Below are 15,523 nucleotides of genomic sequence, written 5' to 3' on the forward strand. Positions count from 1 at the left end.
CAACACGTGTTTCGCCCTGCTTAATCAGCTAACTTGTGTAACTCCTATACCCTTGTTTTGGGCTTAGGTTTTTGGTTTATATAAGATATGCAATATATGTCTGGTGATCATAGAGGAGTAACCCTCACTGCTGTCTCATCTTGGTTTTAAAGAACTGACCTAATAGGCCCAAGTAAATATGATGCTATTGGCATGAAATTGTCACCAGATGTTGGTAATAACCTATCCAATACACACAGGCAAAGAAATGAAACCATAGATGTCCTAAGTTATGTGTAATAATGAGAAATGATAAAGGGAAAAAGTATTGAACACGCTTAATGAAATGTAATTAATACTTCGTACAAAAGCCCTTGTTAGTGATGACAGCTTCAAGACTCCTCCTCTATGGAGAAACTAGTCTCATGCATTGCTCAGGTGTGATTTTGTCCCATTCTCCCACACAAACACTCTACACATTCTGAATGTCCCGTGGGCTCCTTCTATGAACTCTGAGCTTTAGTTCCTTCCAGTTATTTTCTTTCTCTGAAACCAATTCAGAGTTTTCTTGGCTGTGTGTTTAGGATCATTGTCTTGCTGAAATGTCCACCCTTGTTTCATCTTCATCATTCTGGTAGATGGCACCAGATTTTTATCAGGAATGTGTCAGTACATTTGTGCATTCATCCTTCAATTCTATGAAGTTTGCCACTGCCGTATGCTGAAAAACAGCCCCAAATCATGATGTTCCCACCTCCAAACTTCATGGTATGGCATGGTGTTTTTGGGGTGATATGCAGTGCCTTTTGGCCTTCAAGTTCACTCACTTTTTGTACCAATCAGGAATCGCAGCCTCCAAAAAACTTCTGATAATTTTTTTCACTCCTCTGTCTGAAATCTTGTGGGGAGAACCTGGTAGTGGCCGGTTTATGGTGAAATGATGTTCTTTCCACTTCCGGATTACGGACCCAAAAGTGCTCACTGGAGCCTTCAGTAGTTTAGTAATTCTTCTGTAACTAATGCCATTAATATGTTTTGCAACAATAAGGTTGAGAAAGTCTTGAGACAACTCACTGGTTTTAGCCATCATGAGATGCTTCTTGTGTTGGCACCTTGGTAATGAGACACCTTTTTATAGGCCATCAGCTGAACCAGCTGTTATTATTGTTCACGAAGTGACCAGATTGCTTTCTAATTACTGATAGATTTCAGCTGGTGTCATGACTTTCCATGGCTTCATGCACCTCTCTTTCTTCATATGTTCAATACTTTTTCCCTGTGTCATTTCTTATTATTACACATAAATTAATTTATGGACATCTATGGTTTTGATATTTTTTTTTGCCTGTGTGGATTGGATGGGTTGTTACTGACATCTGGTGAGTGAGCTTTAAAAAAAAATCTTTTTTTATGAATAGTGGAAAAAGTCTTCTATTATTATGGACTGTCCAAAAGGAGGGTTGACAAAACCTGATTTAGCATTACCTATTGATGATGAGTCACATTTTTTAATATTGATGAATCTTCAAATATTACTATTATTCCATAATTCCATTTGACAAGAACGCCAGATTTATTTGTCTTCAGAGGCGTGTCATATAACCACGATCATCCTGATCTTCCCAATTCATAGGAAACCATAGTGAAATCTGAAACTTAAGCCAAAAAATACACCAATAGAGATAGCCTTGCCATTCAGTGATATTAGCTTTGTGAGCTCTATAAAGGCCTTTAGTGTTTTTTACTTGGTATCTGTCAAATATGTAACCTAGTTCAAAAACAAACTTTTACGTTTCTGATCACCTGGGCAATACTAAGGAAATCCTGAAAACATGGCCTGTTGGGGGGGTCCTGAGGACTGGAGTTGAGAAACACAGGCCTAAGGGGACAATTCAAGGGTCTTGGGCTATGTTGATACTGATTATTTTTTAGCATTTATTGGAGTAAATCTGCTCCAAAATCCTCCTCCAAAATACTTGGAAAGCAGTTTTTGAGTGTTTTTTTTTTTTCTTGAAGAAGTTTTGAAAAACGACTAATGTAGGGAAAAAAGTGCATGTAACTTCTTTACAGTGGATCCTGATTCAAACTGCTCCAAACTATGAAACCAAAGACTGCATAAAACACTTCAGAAAAAAAAATCTTCAAAACACGAAAGACACTGATGTGCACTCAGAGCAGAGTCTTTTTGCTGACTTTTCAGAGCAGAAACTCCACATTTTGGAAGATGATTTATAAAGTTTATGCTTCAAAAACGTTTCTACGAACTCTGTGTGCCCATAGCTCAAAACTCCCCCAAAAAGAAGCACTTTCAGTTTGAAAAACTTTTTGTATGCCTTAACAAAACTTTGTGTGAACATAGCTTTATATTCCTAGGTAATTTCTTGATTTGATGGGGAAATGTATGTAGAATAAAACTTTTGCCGAAGGTCGGGAACATTTGTGTATGAAAGGGCCGTTATAATGAATTAAATATGTCTTGCCTGCAATGATTAATTTCACTAGCTGTCTCTTCCAAAATAACTGTTTTCCAGGTCATCCATGTATCTCGGGTCCCTCAGCAATGAGATGGCATGGGAGGTCTTGGAAAACAGCAGCATTATGTAAGAAGGATTCATACATATTTTCAACATTTGATTGTGTTTGTGCCGTGTTTCGACGTCTTCTCGCCACTGTGATTCCTGTGATTTATTTCTGCAATCATGCAGTGTTGTGCTTCTGGGAGTGTACCAATCAGGGGCTCCTTCATGGCGACAATGAGAAATTAGGCTCAAAAAGAGTCAAGAGCCTGTTCTCTTCCTCTGATTACCATGACATGAAATGGCAGTCTGTATGGCGTGTCACTTCACTTGTTGATTATCCATTGATCTGACTGTTATGCGTAATGCTATGTGATATTTATATAGCATTCCGTGTCAAATTCTAAATTTTCACACACAATTTAAAGCGCTGTGTCCATTGAATGACAAGCCGATCCTCAAATGAAATGGAGAAATAAACACACAATTTATTAGGTTTATTAGGTGTTTTGGTTCTGTATCTGACAATTTATGCAGGCCTCAGTTGGGGGTAAATTTAACTATAAAAGTTTGGGAACATTTTCAAATTGTTTATTTTATTTAACCTGATCACATTGTAAATTTGTAAATCATTTCTTATCGAAAGCTAAAGCAGTCAATGTTGTCTCATACTTGAGTACTACTCCTCTGAAATCTGAAGTCTGCAATAAATAAAAAAAAAGTTCTCGTACATTTTCTGAAGATGAGAATGGTGTCAGGATGATCAGTGTTATTGTGCATTATTATTATTAGGAAATAATTGTGAACAGTAAATATAAGATTGGGTTAATACTCTGTTATTATAATTCTAAATCTTGGAATACCTGACATCATTTGATTCTGGAAACAATCTAATTACTATGGCAGAATGATGCAAAGAAATGTTTGATTTGAGTAGTGCCTAGACTTCTCCCTTAAACCCTGCCCTTAAATTATCACAGTTGTTTCAACAAACTTTGCATAAATCAGTAATGCAAGAATAAGAATCTTTGTATTGTATCTTATCAGAGAAATTAGCTTTTTTTTTTACCTTCACATCTGTTGACCTCCTGAACTCATAATTTACTTTGAAAAAAAATCATCATTCACTTTAAACTCAGTGAGGTGTCAGGTTACAGAACAAATAGAAATGTATGGTAAGGATAGATGGGAGGAGAATCAGGAGCACTCAGGACAGTGAGAGACCAGGCACTCGCAGGCTGATCACGTTGCAGCTTTTATCAAATTTATTTTACACCGGTGCTGGACTCACAGGCACACTGCTCAGTACTACTGTATAATGGTTTCCATGTTGCTGCTCCTTCTCAGTGTGCTACAGAGAATGAAGATTAGAGATCTATCCCTTGACCTCCTGCCTCCTGAACTCCTCATTTACTGTGGAAAAAAAATAAGCTCAGTGAGGTGTCAGGTTACAGAACAAATAGAAATGTATGGAGAGGAACCCTTGATTGATTTATATTGTTCTTTGCAATGAGAAATCAATGTACGGTATAAATTGAGACATCCATGGCTGCAATTTTTAACTGCGTTAAGTATCTGTAATATTTATGTGATAATGTGGACTAACATTTTGGAATGAGATACAGTCTCACATCACATTAAGGTTGTGTGCCCACGATGCAGAAATGCTCAGGATTTTTTCCTGAGCGTTTCTGCATCTCCCTGGCAGAAAAAAACGCATGCGGATTGTACATGCGGATTGTACATGTGTTTTCCTGCCAGGGACATGCGGATGTGAAGCGTTCTTCACTTGCATTTCCGCATGCGGGTTGACAAGCGCTTTCCAAGCGATTTTAGCATCTCTTGGAAAGTGCTTGACAACTTGGTCACACTATATAAATCCATGCAACCGGCATGGATTTATATACTGTGACCGAAAGAATGGTAAAAAAATAAACATATACTTACCCTCTGATGGCCCCCGTAGTCTTGCTTCCCTCCGTCCTGGCTGCCGGCAGCGGTACACTGAAGGACCTGCCGACGTCAGCGTCGCGTGACCCGTCACATGACTATGACGTCAGCGCAGGTCCTTCAGTCCTTCGCGATCTGCCGGCATGGGAGGACGAGCGCAGCGGGGGCCATCAGAAGGTAAATATAATCTTTATTTTTTATTTTATTTTTTTTTTTTTTTTTACAGGTTCTATGGTACCCGGGTCCGGAGGAGAGTCTCCTCTCCTCTAGACCTGGGTACCATCTGCACATTAGAACGCATGCATTCCGCATGTCCTTATCTAGTGAAGCAGAATACATGCTTTCTAATGCAAGTCAATGGTGGCGAAAACGCTGCAGAAACGCTTAAAAAACGCATGGTAGAAGGCCTGCCATGTTCCCCAATGATAATCCGCATGTGCTGTGCACATGCTGCGGAAATTTCCGCTGCGGATTATCATTGCGGAAAAAAACGCAGCACTACCAATTATTTTGCGGAAGGGCTGCGTTTTCGCCGCCATTGACTTGCATTACCCCGCATGGATTATGCATCACTGCATCTGTACATGCGGATTCCATGTGTTCCAATGTGCGGCTGGTACCCGGGTTTGAAGAAGAGGAGACTCTCCTCCGGACCCGGGTACCATAGAAACTGTAAAAAAAATAATAAAATAAAAAATAAATATGATACTTACCTTCTGAAGGCCCGCGGTGCGCTCCTCCTCCCATGTTGGCAGATTGCGATGGACTGAAGGACCTGCGCTGACATCATAGTCATGTGACGGGTCACGTGACGCTGACGTCGGCAGGTCCTTCAGTGTACCGCGATCTGCCAGCTGCCAGCACCGAGTGAAGCAAGACTGCGGGGGCCATCAGAAGGTAAGTATAGATTTTTTTTTTTATTTTTTGCATTCTCTCGGGTCACACTATATATGCCGGTTGCATGGATTTATATAGTGTGAACAAGTTGTCAAGCACTTTCCAAGTGATGCTAAAATCGTTTGGAAAGCGCTTGACAACCCGCATGCGGAAATGCATGTGAAGAACGCTTCACTTCCGCATGTCGCTGGCAGGAAAAACGCATGTACAATCCGCATGTACAATCCGCATGTACAATCCGCATGTACAATCCGCACGTACCATCCGCATGCTTTTTTTCTGCCAGCGAGATGCAGAAACGCTCAGGAAAAATCCGGAGCATTTCTGCATCGTGGGCACATAGCCTAAGTTAAGAATAATGTGCTTTAATACATTTTTGTACAGCATAATTTTTACCCCCCCCATTCTCACCCATCCCAAAAAAAAAAAAAATGTTTCTCTCTCCCCTGCCTGGTAATTTCTGCCAAGGTCAAGGCTCCGGACATCTGCCCACAAGGGCTTTCTGTTTGTCTGTTCTGTTGCTGGAAACGACAAACGGAATACGTGAGCCGGTGCATCAGGGTTCCCGATTGATTATTATAGGGTCTGTTTTACGTCCATTGTGTAGATCAGAACTTTTTCCTCCATTCTAAACGGAACCCCAACGGACCCCATAATAATTGATCGGGCCCCTCTGCCTCTGTTTGCATAGCTGATGCAATGAATCACTTCTTCCATTTGTCTGTTCCTAAAACTGAACATGTGAACGGAGCCGAAGTCTCATTTCCTCCATTAATTTTGTACTAAACCATCTTTCTATATGGAAGAGAGAGAAATGTGCTCCAGAATGTCTTCACCCTTAAGGTGACAGGTAGGAGATGCCATCTAGCCTACAGTGCAGAATCTAGTTTTTGGTTACATTCGTCATCCTTGCGGCATTTTCTCTAAATAGAAGCTGCTGGATGTGAACTGTATTTTACCTGCGTGTGGAATGATGTCCTTGACATAATGTGGAGCTGATGGCTGCTCTAATGAGGAGGAGACTGGAGACTTGGACTATTAATAGACTTGCTTAGTAATCACAACGACGTCTTACCAGGAGTAACAACAGGGATTCGCTGCTGACGTGTGTGAGAGATGCTGCTACTTAACCCCGTCCACTCCAGCGACTCGAGCATCTCATTCTGCATCCGATAATAGCACGCCAGGGATCTGGCCTCTTCACAGTTGTCTTCTCCACCTGAGGTGTCTATGAATATAGAAGATGATTGTGACCGGTTTCCTGCACAATCTTTTATGTGTATTCAGTATTGTACATACAGAAATCTGTGAACAACGGATACAAACTCCTGGCAACATTGTTCCTCTCTGCTTTCCTTAATTCATAAGGTTCAAGACTCCCATCACCAATGTCCTCAAATAATAATAATAATCTTTTTTATTTATATAGCGCCAACATATTCCGCAGCTCTTTACAATTCAGACAATTTACAGACACTGTCCCCATTGGGGCTCATATTCTACATTCCCTATCAGTATGTCTTTGGAGTGTGGGAGGAATCCAGAGAACCCGGAGGAAACCCACACAAACACGGGGAGAACATACAAACTCCTTGCAGATGTTGTCCTTGGTGGGATTTGAACCCAGGACCCCAGCGCTGCAAATCAAAGCCTGTAATACTGTCTGTAGGTAGATAACATCTGTCTCACACCTTGGTTGAGTAATTAGGGGGGTTTACAGTATCATAGCAAAACAATCTGTATAATGATTGCAGTATAATGACGCATTTATCAATTGGTTTCATGTCTGCTCCTGTGACAACCAGCTTTTGCTCAGAGACTCCAGAGACTTGCCCAAGCAAGCTGGGTGGACTTCCATAAGCTTTTCCTTAGGTTGAGTCAACCTTCTTAAGCATCTCCTAAGGTTGAATTTACCTTCTTAAGCTTTTCCTTATGTTGGTGGACCTCCATAAGCTTTTCCTTAGGTTGGGGGTACCTCCATAATCTTCTACTTGATTGGATGTCTGACTACAGTCAACCGCTTCAGTGAACAAGCTGCTTCTGACTTCCGGTCCAGCAATATCTTTCTTGAAGCCAACACTAGCTTCCTACTCACTACAATCTGATCATACCACAGCTCCTGGGCAGGGGTTGAAGCAAAAGAGTATACAGACATTACAGCACGGGATCACAGCTGATTCTTTCTGTGAGGTAAAACATTTCCCTGCCTATTTTTAAACAATGTTTTACCTCACAGAAAGAATTATTTGCTATCCTGTGCTATAATGTCTGTATACTCGCTTGCTTCAACCCCTGCCCAGGAGCTGTGGTATGATCAGACCATGTTCCTGCACGGTCAGGCACAGCCATTATACAGTACACAGCAGGGGCATATTTATAAGATTATCTCAGCACAGGAACATTTTATTTAAACACATCCAATTGTGGAAATTATTATTATGCCAAGATCTATGGATTAAAATGAACTTTTGTTCTTGGGAAAACCCCTTTAACCCCTTAATAACATCTGACGTACTAATACGCGTCTGTGCCCTGGGACTTAAGAGCCAGACCCGTATTAGTACGTCATCGCGATCGCGCGCGCACACAGGCTGTCAGCTGATTATCACAGCTGACACCCGGTACTATGTGCAGGGAGCGGTCACGCACCGCTCCCAGCACATTAACCCCCGCGATGCTGCGATCGAAGTCGATCGAAGTCGATCGCGGCATTGCGGGGGCAAGGGGAGGTGATCGGCGATACTCACCTCCTCTTCCGGCTTCCAGCGCAGTCTGCAAAGGCTTCCCAGGTGTTGCCATGACGACCCGATGTCGTCATGACAACATCCGGGTCACCAGAGAGCAGGAAGATTGCTTGGACATGCGCAGTGCATCTCCAAGCAATCTTCACACTGTGCACTTCTGACAGCCTTCATGGCATAGGGATGGTGCTCCATTCCTGTGCCATGCAGGCGATCAGAAAAAAAAAGTGAAAGTCCCAGAGTGGGACAAAGTAATAAAGTGGATAAACTGTGTGAAAGTGGAAAAAAAAAAAAAATGTGCAAAAATATTATAAAAAAATAAAAAAAATAATACACCAAAAATAAAAATATAATGTACCCATCAATAAATATTATTATAAAAAAAATAAAAAAAAAACAATAAAAGTACACATATTTGGTATCGCCGCGTCCGGAACAACCTGACCTATAAAACTGTCCCACTAGTTAACCCCTTCAGTGAACACGGTAAAAAAAAAAAAAACCAAGCAAAAAACAATGCTTTATCACCATACCGCCAAACAAAAAGTGGAATAACACGCGATCAAAAAGACGCATATAAATAAAAATGATACCGCTGAAAACGTCATCTCGTCCCGCAAAAAACAAGCCGCCATATAGCTCCATCAGCCGAAAAATAAAAAAGTTATAGCTCTCAGAATAAAGCGATACTAAAAAATATTTTTTTCTATAAAATAGCTTTTATTGTGTATAAGCGCCAAAACATAGAAAAATGATACAAATGTGGTACCGCTGTAAACATACTGACCCGAAGAGTAAAGCTGCCTCATCAATTTTACCACACGCGGAACAGAATAAAAAAAAAAAAAAAACAATTCCTGAATTGTTGGTTTTTGTTTATTCTGCCTCCCAAAAATCGGAATAGAAAGCGATCAAAAAATGTCACGTGCCTGAAAATGGCACCAATAACAACGTCAAGTCATCCCGCAAAAAACGAGCCGTCACATGACTGTCTGCCAAAATCTGGAAAAATTATAGCTCTCAAAATATGGCGATGCAAAAACTAGATTTTACAAAAAATGCGTCTTTTAGTGTGTGACAGCTGTCAGTCATAAAAACCCCATATGATTCTGGCATTGCTGTAATCACACCGACCCGAAGAATAAAGTCGTCTAATCACTTATACCGCACAAGGAACGGCGTCAAAAATAAACTCTTGGGTTAGGATTGGGCTAGGGATAGGGCTGGGTTTGGGGCTAGGGTTGTGCTGGGGCTAGGGTTGTGCTAGGGTTAGGGCTGGGGTTGGGATTTTTTTCAAAAGTAAGAAAAAAAGATGACGATATGGCGACTAGTGTTGAGAGCAAGTGCTCGCTACTTGAGTTTGCATCGGGTGCTCTGGTATGCATTGAGTATCGTGGGTATTTGAGTGACATGCTTGAGTCTCTGCCCCATATGCTTCGCGGCCAAAAAACTTTACGGGGATTGCCTGCCATGCACGAGCGATCCCCGCATGTTTTTTTTTGGGTGTCTAATAACCGTGAAACATGCGGAGCAGGGACTCGAGCATGTCACTCGAGCACACGCTGTACATGGTGCATACCTGAGTACCCGATGCAAACTCAAGTAGCGAGCACTTGCGCTCAAGAATAATGACAACTTATTCAATATGATGACCTAATGTAAACAAATAATGTGCCGTACCTCTGGGTTCAAAATGTTCACTATACACCTTAATAAAATCCTTGAGGGGTATAGTTTCCAAAATGGGGACACTTGTGGGGGAGCTCCACTGTTTAGGCACATCACGGGCTCTCCAAACGCGACATGGTGTCCGCTAACAAATTGAATGGAAAATCGGCTCAAATTGTTAGCGGACGCCACGTTGCGTTTGGAGAGCCCCTGTGTGCCCAAACATTGGAGCTCCCCCACAAGTGACCCCATTTTGGAAACTAGACCCCCCAAGGCACCTTTCTAGATGCATAGTGAGCACTTGGAACCCCCAGGTGCTTCACAAATTGATTCGTAAAAATGAAAAAGTGAAAAAAAAAACACTTTTTCATTTTTATGAATCAATTTGTGAAGCACCTGGGGTTCCAAGTGCTCACTATGAATCTAGATAGGTGCCTTGGGGGGTCTAGTTTCCAAAATGGGGTCACTTGTGGGGGAGCTCCAATGTTAGGGCACACAGGGACTCTCCAAATGCAACATGATATCCGCTAACAAATTGTCGGCTCAAATTGTTAGCGGATATCATGTTGCATTTGGAGAGTCCCTGTGTGCCCAAACTTTGGAGCTCCCCCACAAGTGACCCCATTTTGGAAACTAGACCCCCCAAGGCACCTATCTAGATGCATAGTGAGCACTTGGAACCCCAGGTGCTTCACAAATTGATTCATAAAAATGAAAAAGTGTTTTTTTTTTTCACTTTTTCATTATTACGAATCAATTTGTGAAGCACCTGGGGGTTCCAAGTGCTCACTATGCATCTAGAAAGGTGCCTTGGGGGGTCTAGTTTCCAAAATGGGGTCACTTGTGGGGGAGCTCCAAAGTTTGGGCACAGAGGGGCTCTCCAAACGCAATGTGGCGTCCGCTAACAATTTGAGCCGATTTTCCATTCAATTTGTTAGCGGATACCATGTTGCATTTAGAGAGTCCCTGTGTGCCCAAACATTGGAGCTCCCCCACAAGTGACCCCATTTTGGAAACTAGACCCCCCAAGGCACCTATCTAGATGCATAGTGAGCACTTGGAACCCCTAGGTGCTTCACAAATTGATTCGTAAAAATGAAAAAGTGTTTTTTTTTTCACTTTTTCATTATTACGAATCAATTTGTGAAGCATCTGGGGGTTCCAAGTGCTCACTATGCATCTAGAAAGGTGCCTTGCGGGGTCTAGTTTCCAAAATGGGGTCACTTGTGGGGGAGCTCCAAAGTTTGGGCACAGAGGGGCTCTCCAAACGCAATGTGGTGTCCGCTAACAATTTGAGCCGATTTTCCATTCAATTTGTTAGCGGATACCATGTTGCATTTAGAGAGTCCCTGTGTGCCCAAACATTGGAGCTCCCCCACAAGTGACCCCATTTTGGAAACTAGACCCCCCAAGGCACCTATCTAGATGCATAGTGAGCAGTTGGAACCCCCAGGTGCTTCACAAATTGATTCATAAAAATTAAAAAGTGTTTTTTTTTTCACTTTTTCATTGTTACGAATCAATTTGTGAAGCACCTGGGGGTTCCAAGTGCTCACTATGCATCTAGATAGGTGCCTTGGGGGGTCTAGTTTCCAAAATGGGGTCACTTGTGGGGGAGCTCCAATGTTTGGGCACACAGCAGCTCTCCAAACGCAACATGGTGTCGCTAACAATTTGAGACAATTTTGCGTTAAATTTGTTAGCGGACACCATGTTGCATTTAGAGAGCCGCTGTGTGCCCAAATATTGGAGCTCCCCCACAAGTGACCCCATTTTGGAAACTAGACCACCCAAGGCACCTATCTAGATGCATAGTGAGCACTTGGAACCCTCAGGTGCTTCACAAATTGATTCATACAAATGAAAAAGTGTTTTTTTTTTCACTTTTTCATTGTTACGAATCAATTTGTGAAGCACCTGAGGGTTCCAAGTGCTCACTATGCATCTAGATAGGTGCCTTGGGTGGTCTAGTTTCCAAAATGGGGTCACTTGTGGGGGAGCTCCAATGTTTGGGCACACAGGGACTCTCTAAATGCAACATGGTGTCCTCTAACAAATTTAACGGAAAATCGGCTCAAATTGTTAGCGACACCATGTTGCGTTTGGAGAGCCGCTGTGTGCCCAAACATTGGAGCTCCCCCACAAGTGACCCCATTTTGGAAACTAGACCCCCCAAGGCACCTATCTAGATGCATTGTGAGCACTTGGAACCCTCAGGTGCTTCACAAATTGATTCATAAAAATGAAAAAGTGTTTTTTTTTTTTCACTTTTTCATTGTTACGAATCAATTTGTGAAGCACCTGGGGGTTCCAAGTGCTCACTATGCATCTAGAAAGGTGCCTTGGGGGGTCTAGTTTCCAAAATGGGGTCACTTGTGGGGGAGCTCCAAAGTTTGGGCACACATGGGCTCTCCAAACACAACATGGCGTCCGCTAATTATTCAAGCAAATTTTACAATCAAAAAGTCAAATGGCGCTCCTTCCCTTCCGAGCCCTGCCGTGCGCCCAAACAGTATTTTTTCCCCAAATATTGGGTATCTGCGTGCCCAGGGGAAATTGCACAACAAATTTTGGGGTCCATTTTTTCTTGTTACCCCTGTGAAAATAAAAAAAATTGGGTCTAAAGTAACATTTTTGTGAAAAAAGTTAAATGTTCATTTTTTTCTTCCACATTCAAAAAATTCCTGTGAAGCACCTGAAGGGTTAATAAAGTTCTTGAATGTGGTTTTGAGCACCATGAGGGGTGCAGTTTTTAGAATGATGTCACTTTTGGGTATTTTCTGTCATAAAGACCTCTCAAAGTGACTTCAAATGTGATGTGGTCCCTAAAAAAATGGTTTTGTAAATTTTGTTGGAAAAATGAGAAATCGCTCGTCAACTTTTAACCCTTATAGCTCCCTAACAAAAAAAAATTTTGGTTCCAAAATTGTGCTGATGTAAAGTAGACATGTGGGAAATGTTATTTATTAACTCTTTGGTGTGACATATCGCTCTGATTTCAGGGCTTAAAAATTCAAATTTTGAAAATTGCAAAATTTTCAAAATTTTCGCCAAATTTCCATTTTTTTCACAAATAAACGCAAGTGATATCGAAGAAATTTTTCCACAATCATGAAGTACAATATGTCACGAAAAAACAATCTCAGAATCAGGGGGATCCCTTGAAGCGTTCCAGAGTAATTACCTCATAAAGTGACAGTGGTCAGAATTGTAAAAATTGGCCCGGTCATTAACGTGCAAACCACCCGCGGGGCTTAAGGGGTTAATGGGTTTGTTCATTTAGGACCACACTTGCTCATAATGACCTATCCTCATAAGATTTCATTGTGGGAGGATGCACATTGAAGGTCTCTTTTTCTCTTTTTTTATGCTGGTATTGAAGTCTACCATTGCTAAAAGCTGTAAAGAGATGAGATCCTTGGCTTAAGCAAATGTAAAAGGAGTGGTAAATAGACGGGCCCGCCCAGTCCCTTTTAATTACAAATGTCTTAAACGGTATATAAGGAGGGATTGTAAAAATAAATAAGGAATTAAAAAAATAGAAATCACTTTCAAAAAATACATAGAGTTGCAAAAAGTTCTTACTTTTGCACTTTATACAAATGTCTAACTAGATTCTCGCATGTATACAGCAGATAAATACTTTTCTGCATAGGATCTAACTTTTTTTTTATGGTCTTTTAAAATATGCATTCATTTTAACAAACAAAACCAATTGTAATAAGAAGACGAGACATTGCTCTGAATGTTCATAATTGGAAGGAGACAGCATGCAGACATCAAGAAATTACATGGCCTTCTCCAGCAAACCAGCAGTAGCCGAACTTCACAAGCTTTATTCGTTTCTCCCTCCCATTAAACTGATCTCGGTATTCGTTTCACAGTGAGTCATTTGCTGGAGAGCAGGATGTGCTGACCTTATCTTGGTCTACCGTTCTTTTCCCCGGTGTTACTTCCAGAAAAGCTTGTGAAGTTTCTGAGGATACTGGAGGCTCTAAAATGGTTTCAGAGGAACTCCGAACTGAACAAATTACAAACCTCGCACATTTTTTTTTAGCAGAGGAGAGATGACTTTTATGTGATTTATACGTAGAAGTACTAACTTCTCATCCAGTTTATTAAACAAAAAAAGTTACCTGCAAACTAATGGCAAATATTCATATTTATTTATTTATTATGCTTTGCTTATATATAGTGCCCTCATATTCTGCAGCGCTTTACATACATTATCATCACTGTCCCCATTGGGGCTCTAATCTAGATTCCCTATCAGTATGTCTTTGGAGTGTGGGAGGAACCCGGATGAAACCCACGCAAACACGGGGAGATCATACAAAGTCCTTGCAGATGTTGTCCTTGGTGAGATTTGAACCCAGGACCCCAGCGCTGCAAAGCAATAGTGCTAACCACTGAACCACCGTGCTGCCCATACATGATATGGCAAGGGGCAATTCGAGTCTTTGCAACCAAACTACTGTTAAAAGTTCTGTCCAGACTGAGTCGTGCAGCCAGGTTGCTGTAACGGAAAACATATAGTTGTCAACTGTTCTGGATTTCCAGAGACTACTGGGCCCAAAAGGGGTCGGGATTCATGTAAACCCCATCAAAATGTCGAATTTCTGGGGCAGCCAAGAGCGTGTAACCAGGAGGTCAAGGTTGAGGTGGGACTTAAATGTCCCCAGAAATGTTGACTACTATGAGTCATATGTAACTTTTTAAGGGCGATATTCAGTCATGATTAAAAAAAAAAAACAACACATAGAATGCTGTAAATTAATAAAATAGTGATTTACTTAGCAATACTCCTCTCCTTTCTACATGGTCTGGCAATGGGATTTATTCCTTCTAAGGACCTTATCAAGGACCTCATTCACTCTGAGTTGCAATGATGCTTTATTAATATAGGAAAAGGTTCTTTACAGTTAGAGCAGTCTGACTATGGATGCCCAACTGAAAGAGGTAGTGATAGCAGACACTATAAAAGCATTTAAAAAAGGATCCTAAATAAATTTGCGACGGGTAATTGACTGATCGAGAAAGGGCCAAAAGTTCAACCCATGTCTCTTTCAACCTATATAACTATGATGTCTGCCTGCAACTTATGACTGTCATTACAGGGCTGCAAGGTTAGTTTCTAAGCCTTCTCAGTTACCACTTAGTTGTATTGCAACGACGTTAGCATGTTGACTTTCTATGATGAAAAACTATCATCGAAACATCCAAAAATGGCCATGTTTGCGGTGGTCTCAAGTTCATTTATCTTTATTTTACCCCAATTGGGTACACTGCATTACCTTCTTGAAGCGGATTTTTAGTCTGGTCACAATTTTCTGCTTTGAAGTTTCTTTAGGTGGATGTATCAATATTTTAGGTGGATGGACCCCTCCAACCAATCGGTATTGAACTAATTCTTGTTTCTGCCGTAGAGTTCCTTCAGGTAATTTTGTTGAAAAATATTTGACTTGCCTGTTCTGAGTTGGCTTTTAATAGTATAAGATTGTATATTTGCTCGCTTTTATTCTGTCGTGAATACAGCAAACAAATGGAACACTTCATATCCCGAGACCAAGTGTTTGGCTTGGCACATGCCGTTCTGTTGGCTTATCACCACTGGTATAAATGTTTGACATTGTTCACTTCAGATTACTGAGATGCTTAAGCGGAGGGGAAGAATTTCGGAACACGCTGTATTGATCGTTTAAAAGCAATTATTTGCAGTAGGACTGGGACCATGGGGGTCTGAGCGAGGGAATTTTTGGAAAAACGCAGCTG

At 41.3% G+C, this 15,523-nt stretch overlaps 1 protein-coding gene across 10 annotated transcripts in view; it reads left to right on the forward strand.

The window, feature by feature from the left end:
- DIP2C (disco interacting protein 2 homolog C) overlaps nt 1–15,523 on the forward strand; it is a 542,404-nt gene that overhangs the window by 220,339 nt on the left and 306,542 nt on the right. For 3 of the 10 annotated variants that reach the window (XM_073677659.1, XM_073677664.1, XM_073677662.1), the window contains exon 2: nt 2,511–2,579. The exons of the other annotated variants lie outside the window; for them this stretch is intronic. In XM_073677659.1, coding sequence (XP_073533760.1) covers nt 2,511–2,579 — 69 coding nt within the window. The remainder of the gene's footprint in view (nt 1–2,510; nt 2,580–15,523) is intronic. 10 annotated transcript variants of the gene reach the window in all.

This window comes from Phyllobates terribilis, unplaced genomic scaffold (genome assembly GCF_046119375.1).
Source record: "Phyllobates terribilis strain yellow unplaced genomic scaffold, ASM4611937v1 Scaffold_4__5_contigs__length_816908805, whole genome shotgun sequence".
Classification (NCBI taxonomy): domain Eukaryota; kingdom Metazoa; phylum Chordata; class Amphibia; order Anura; family Dendrobatidae; genus Phyllobates; species Phyllobates terribilis.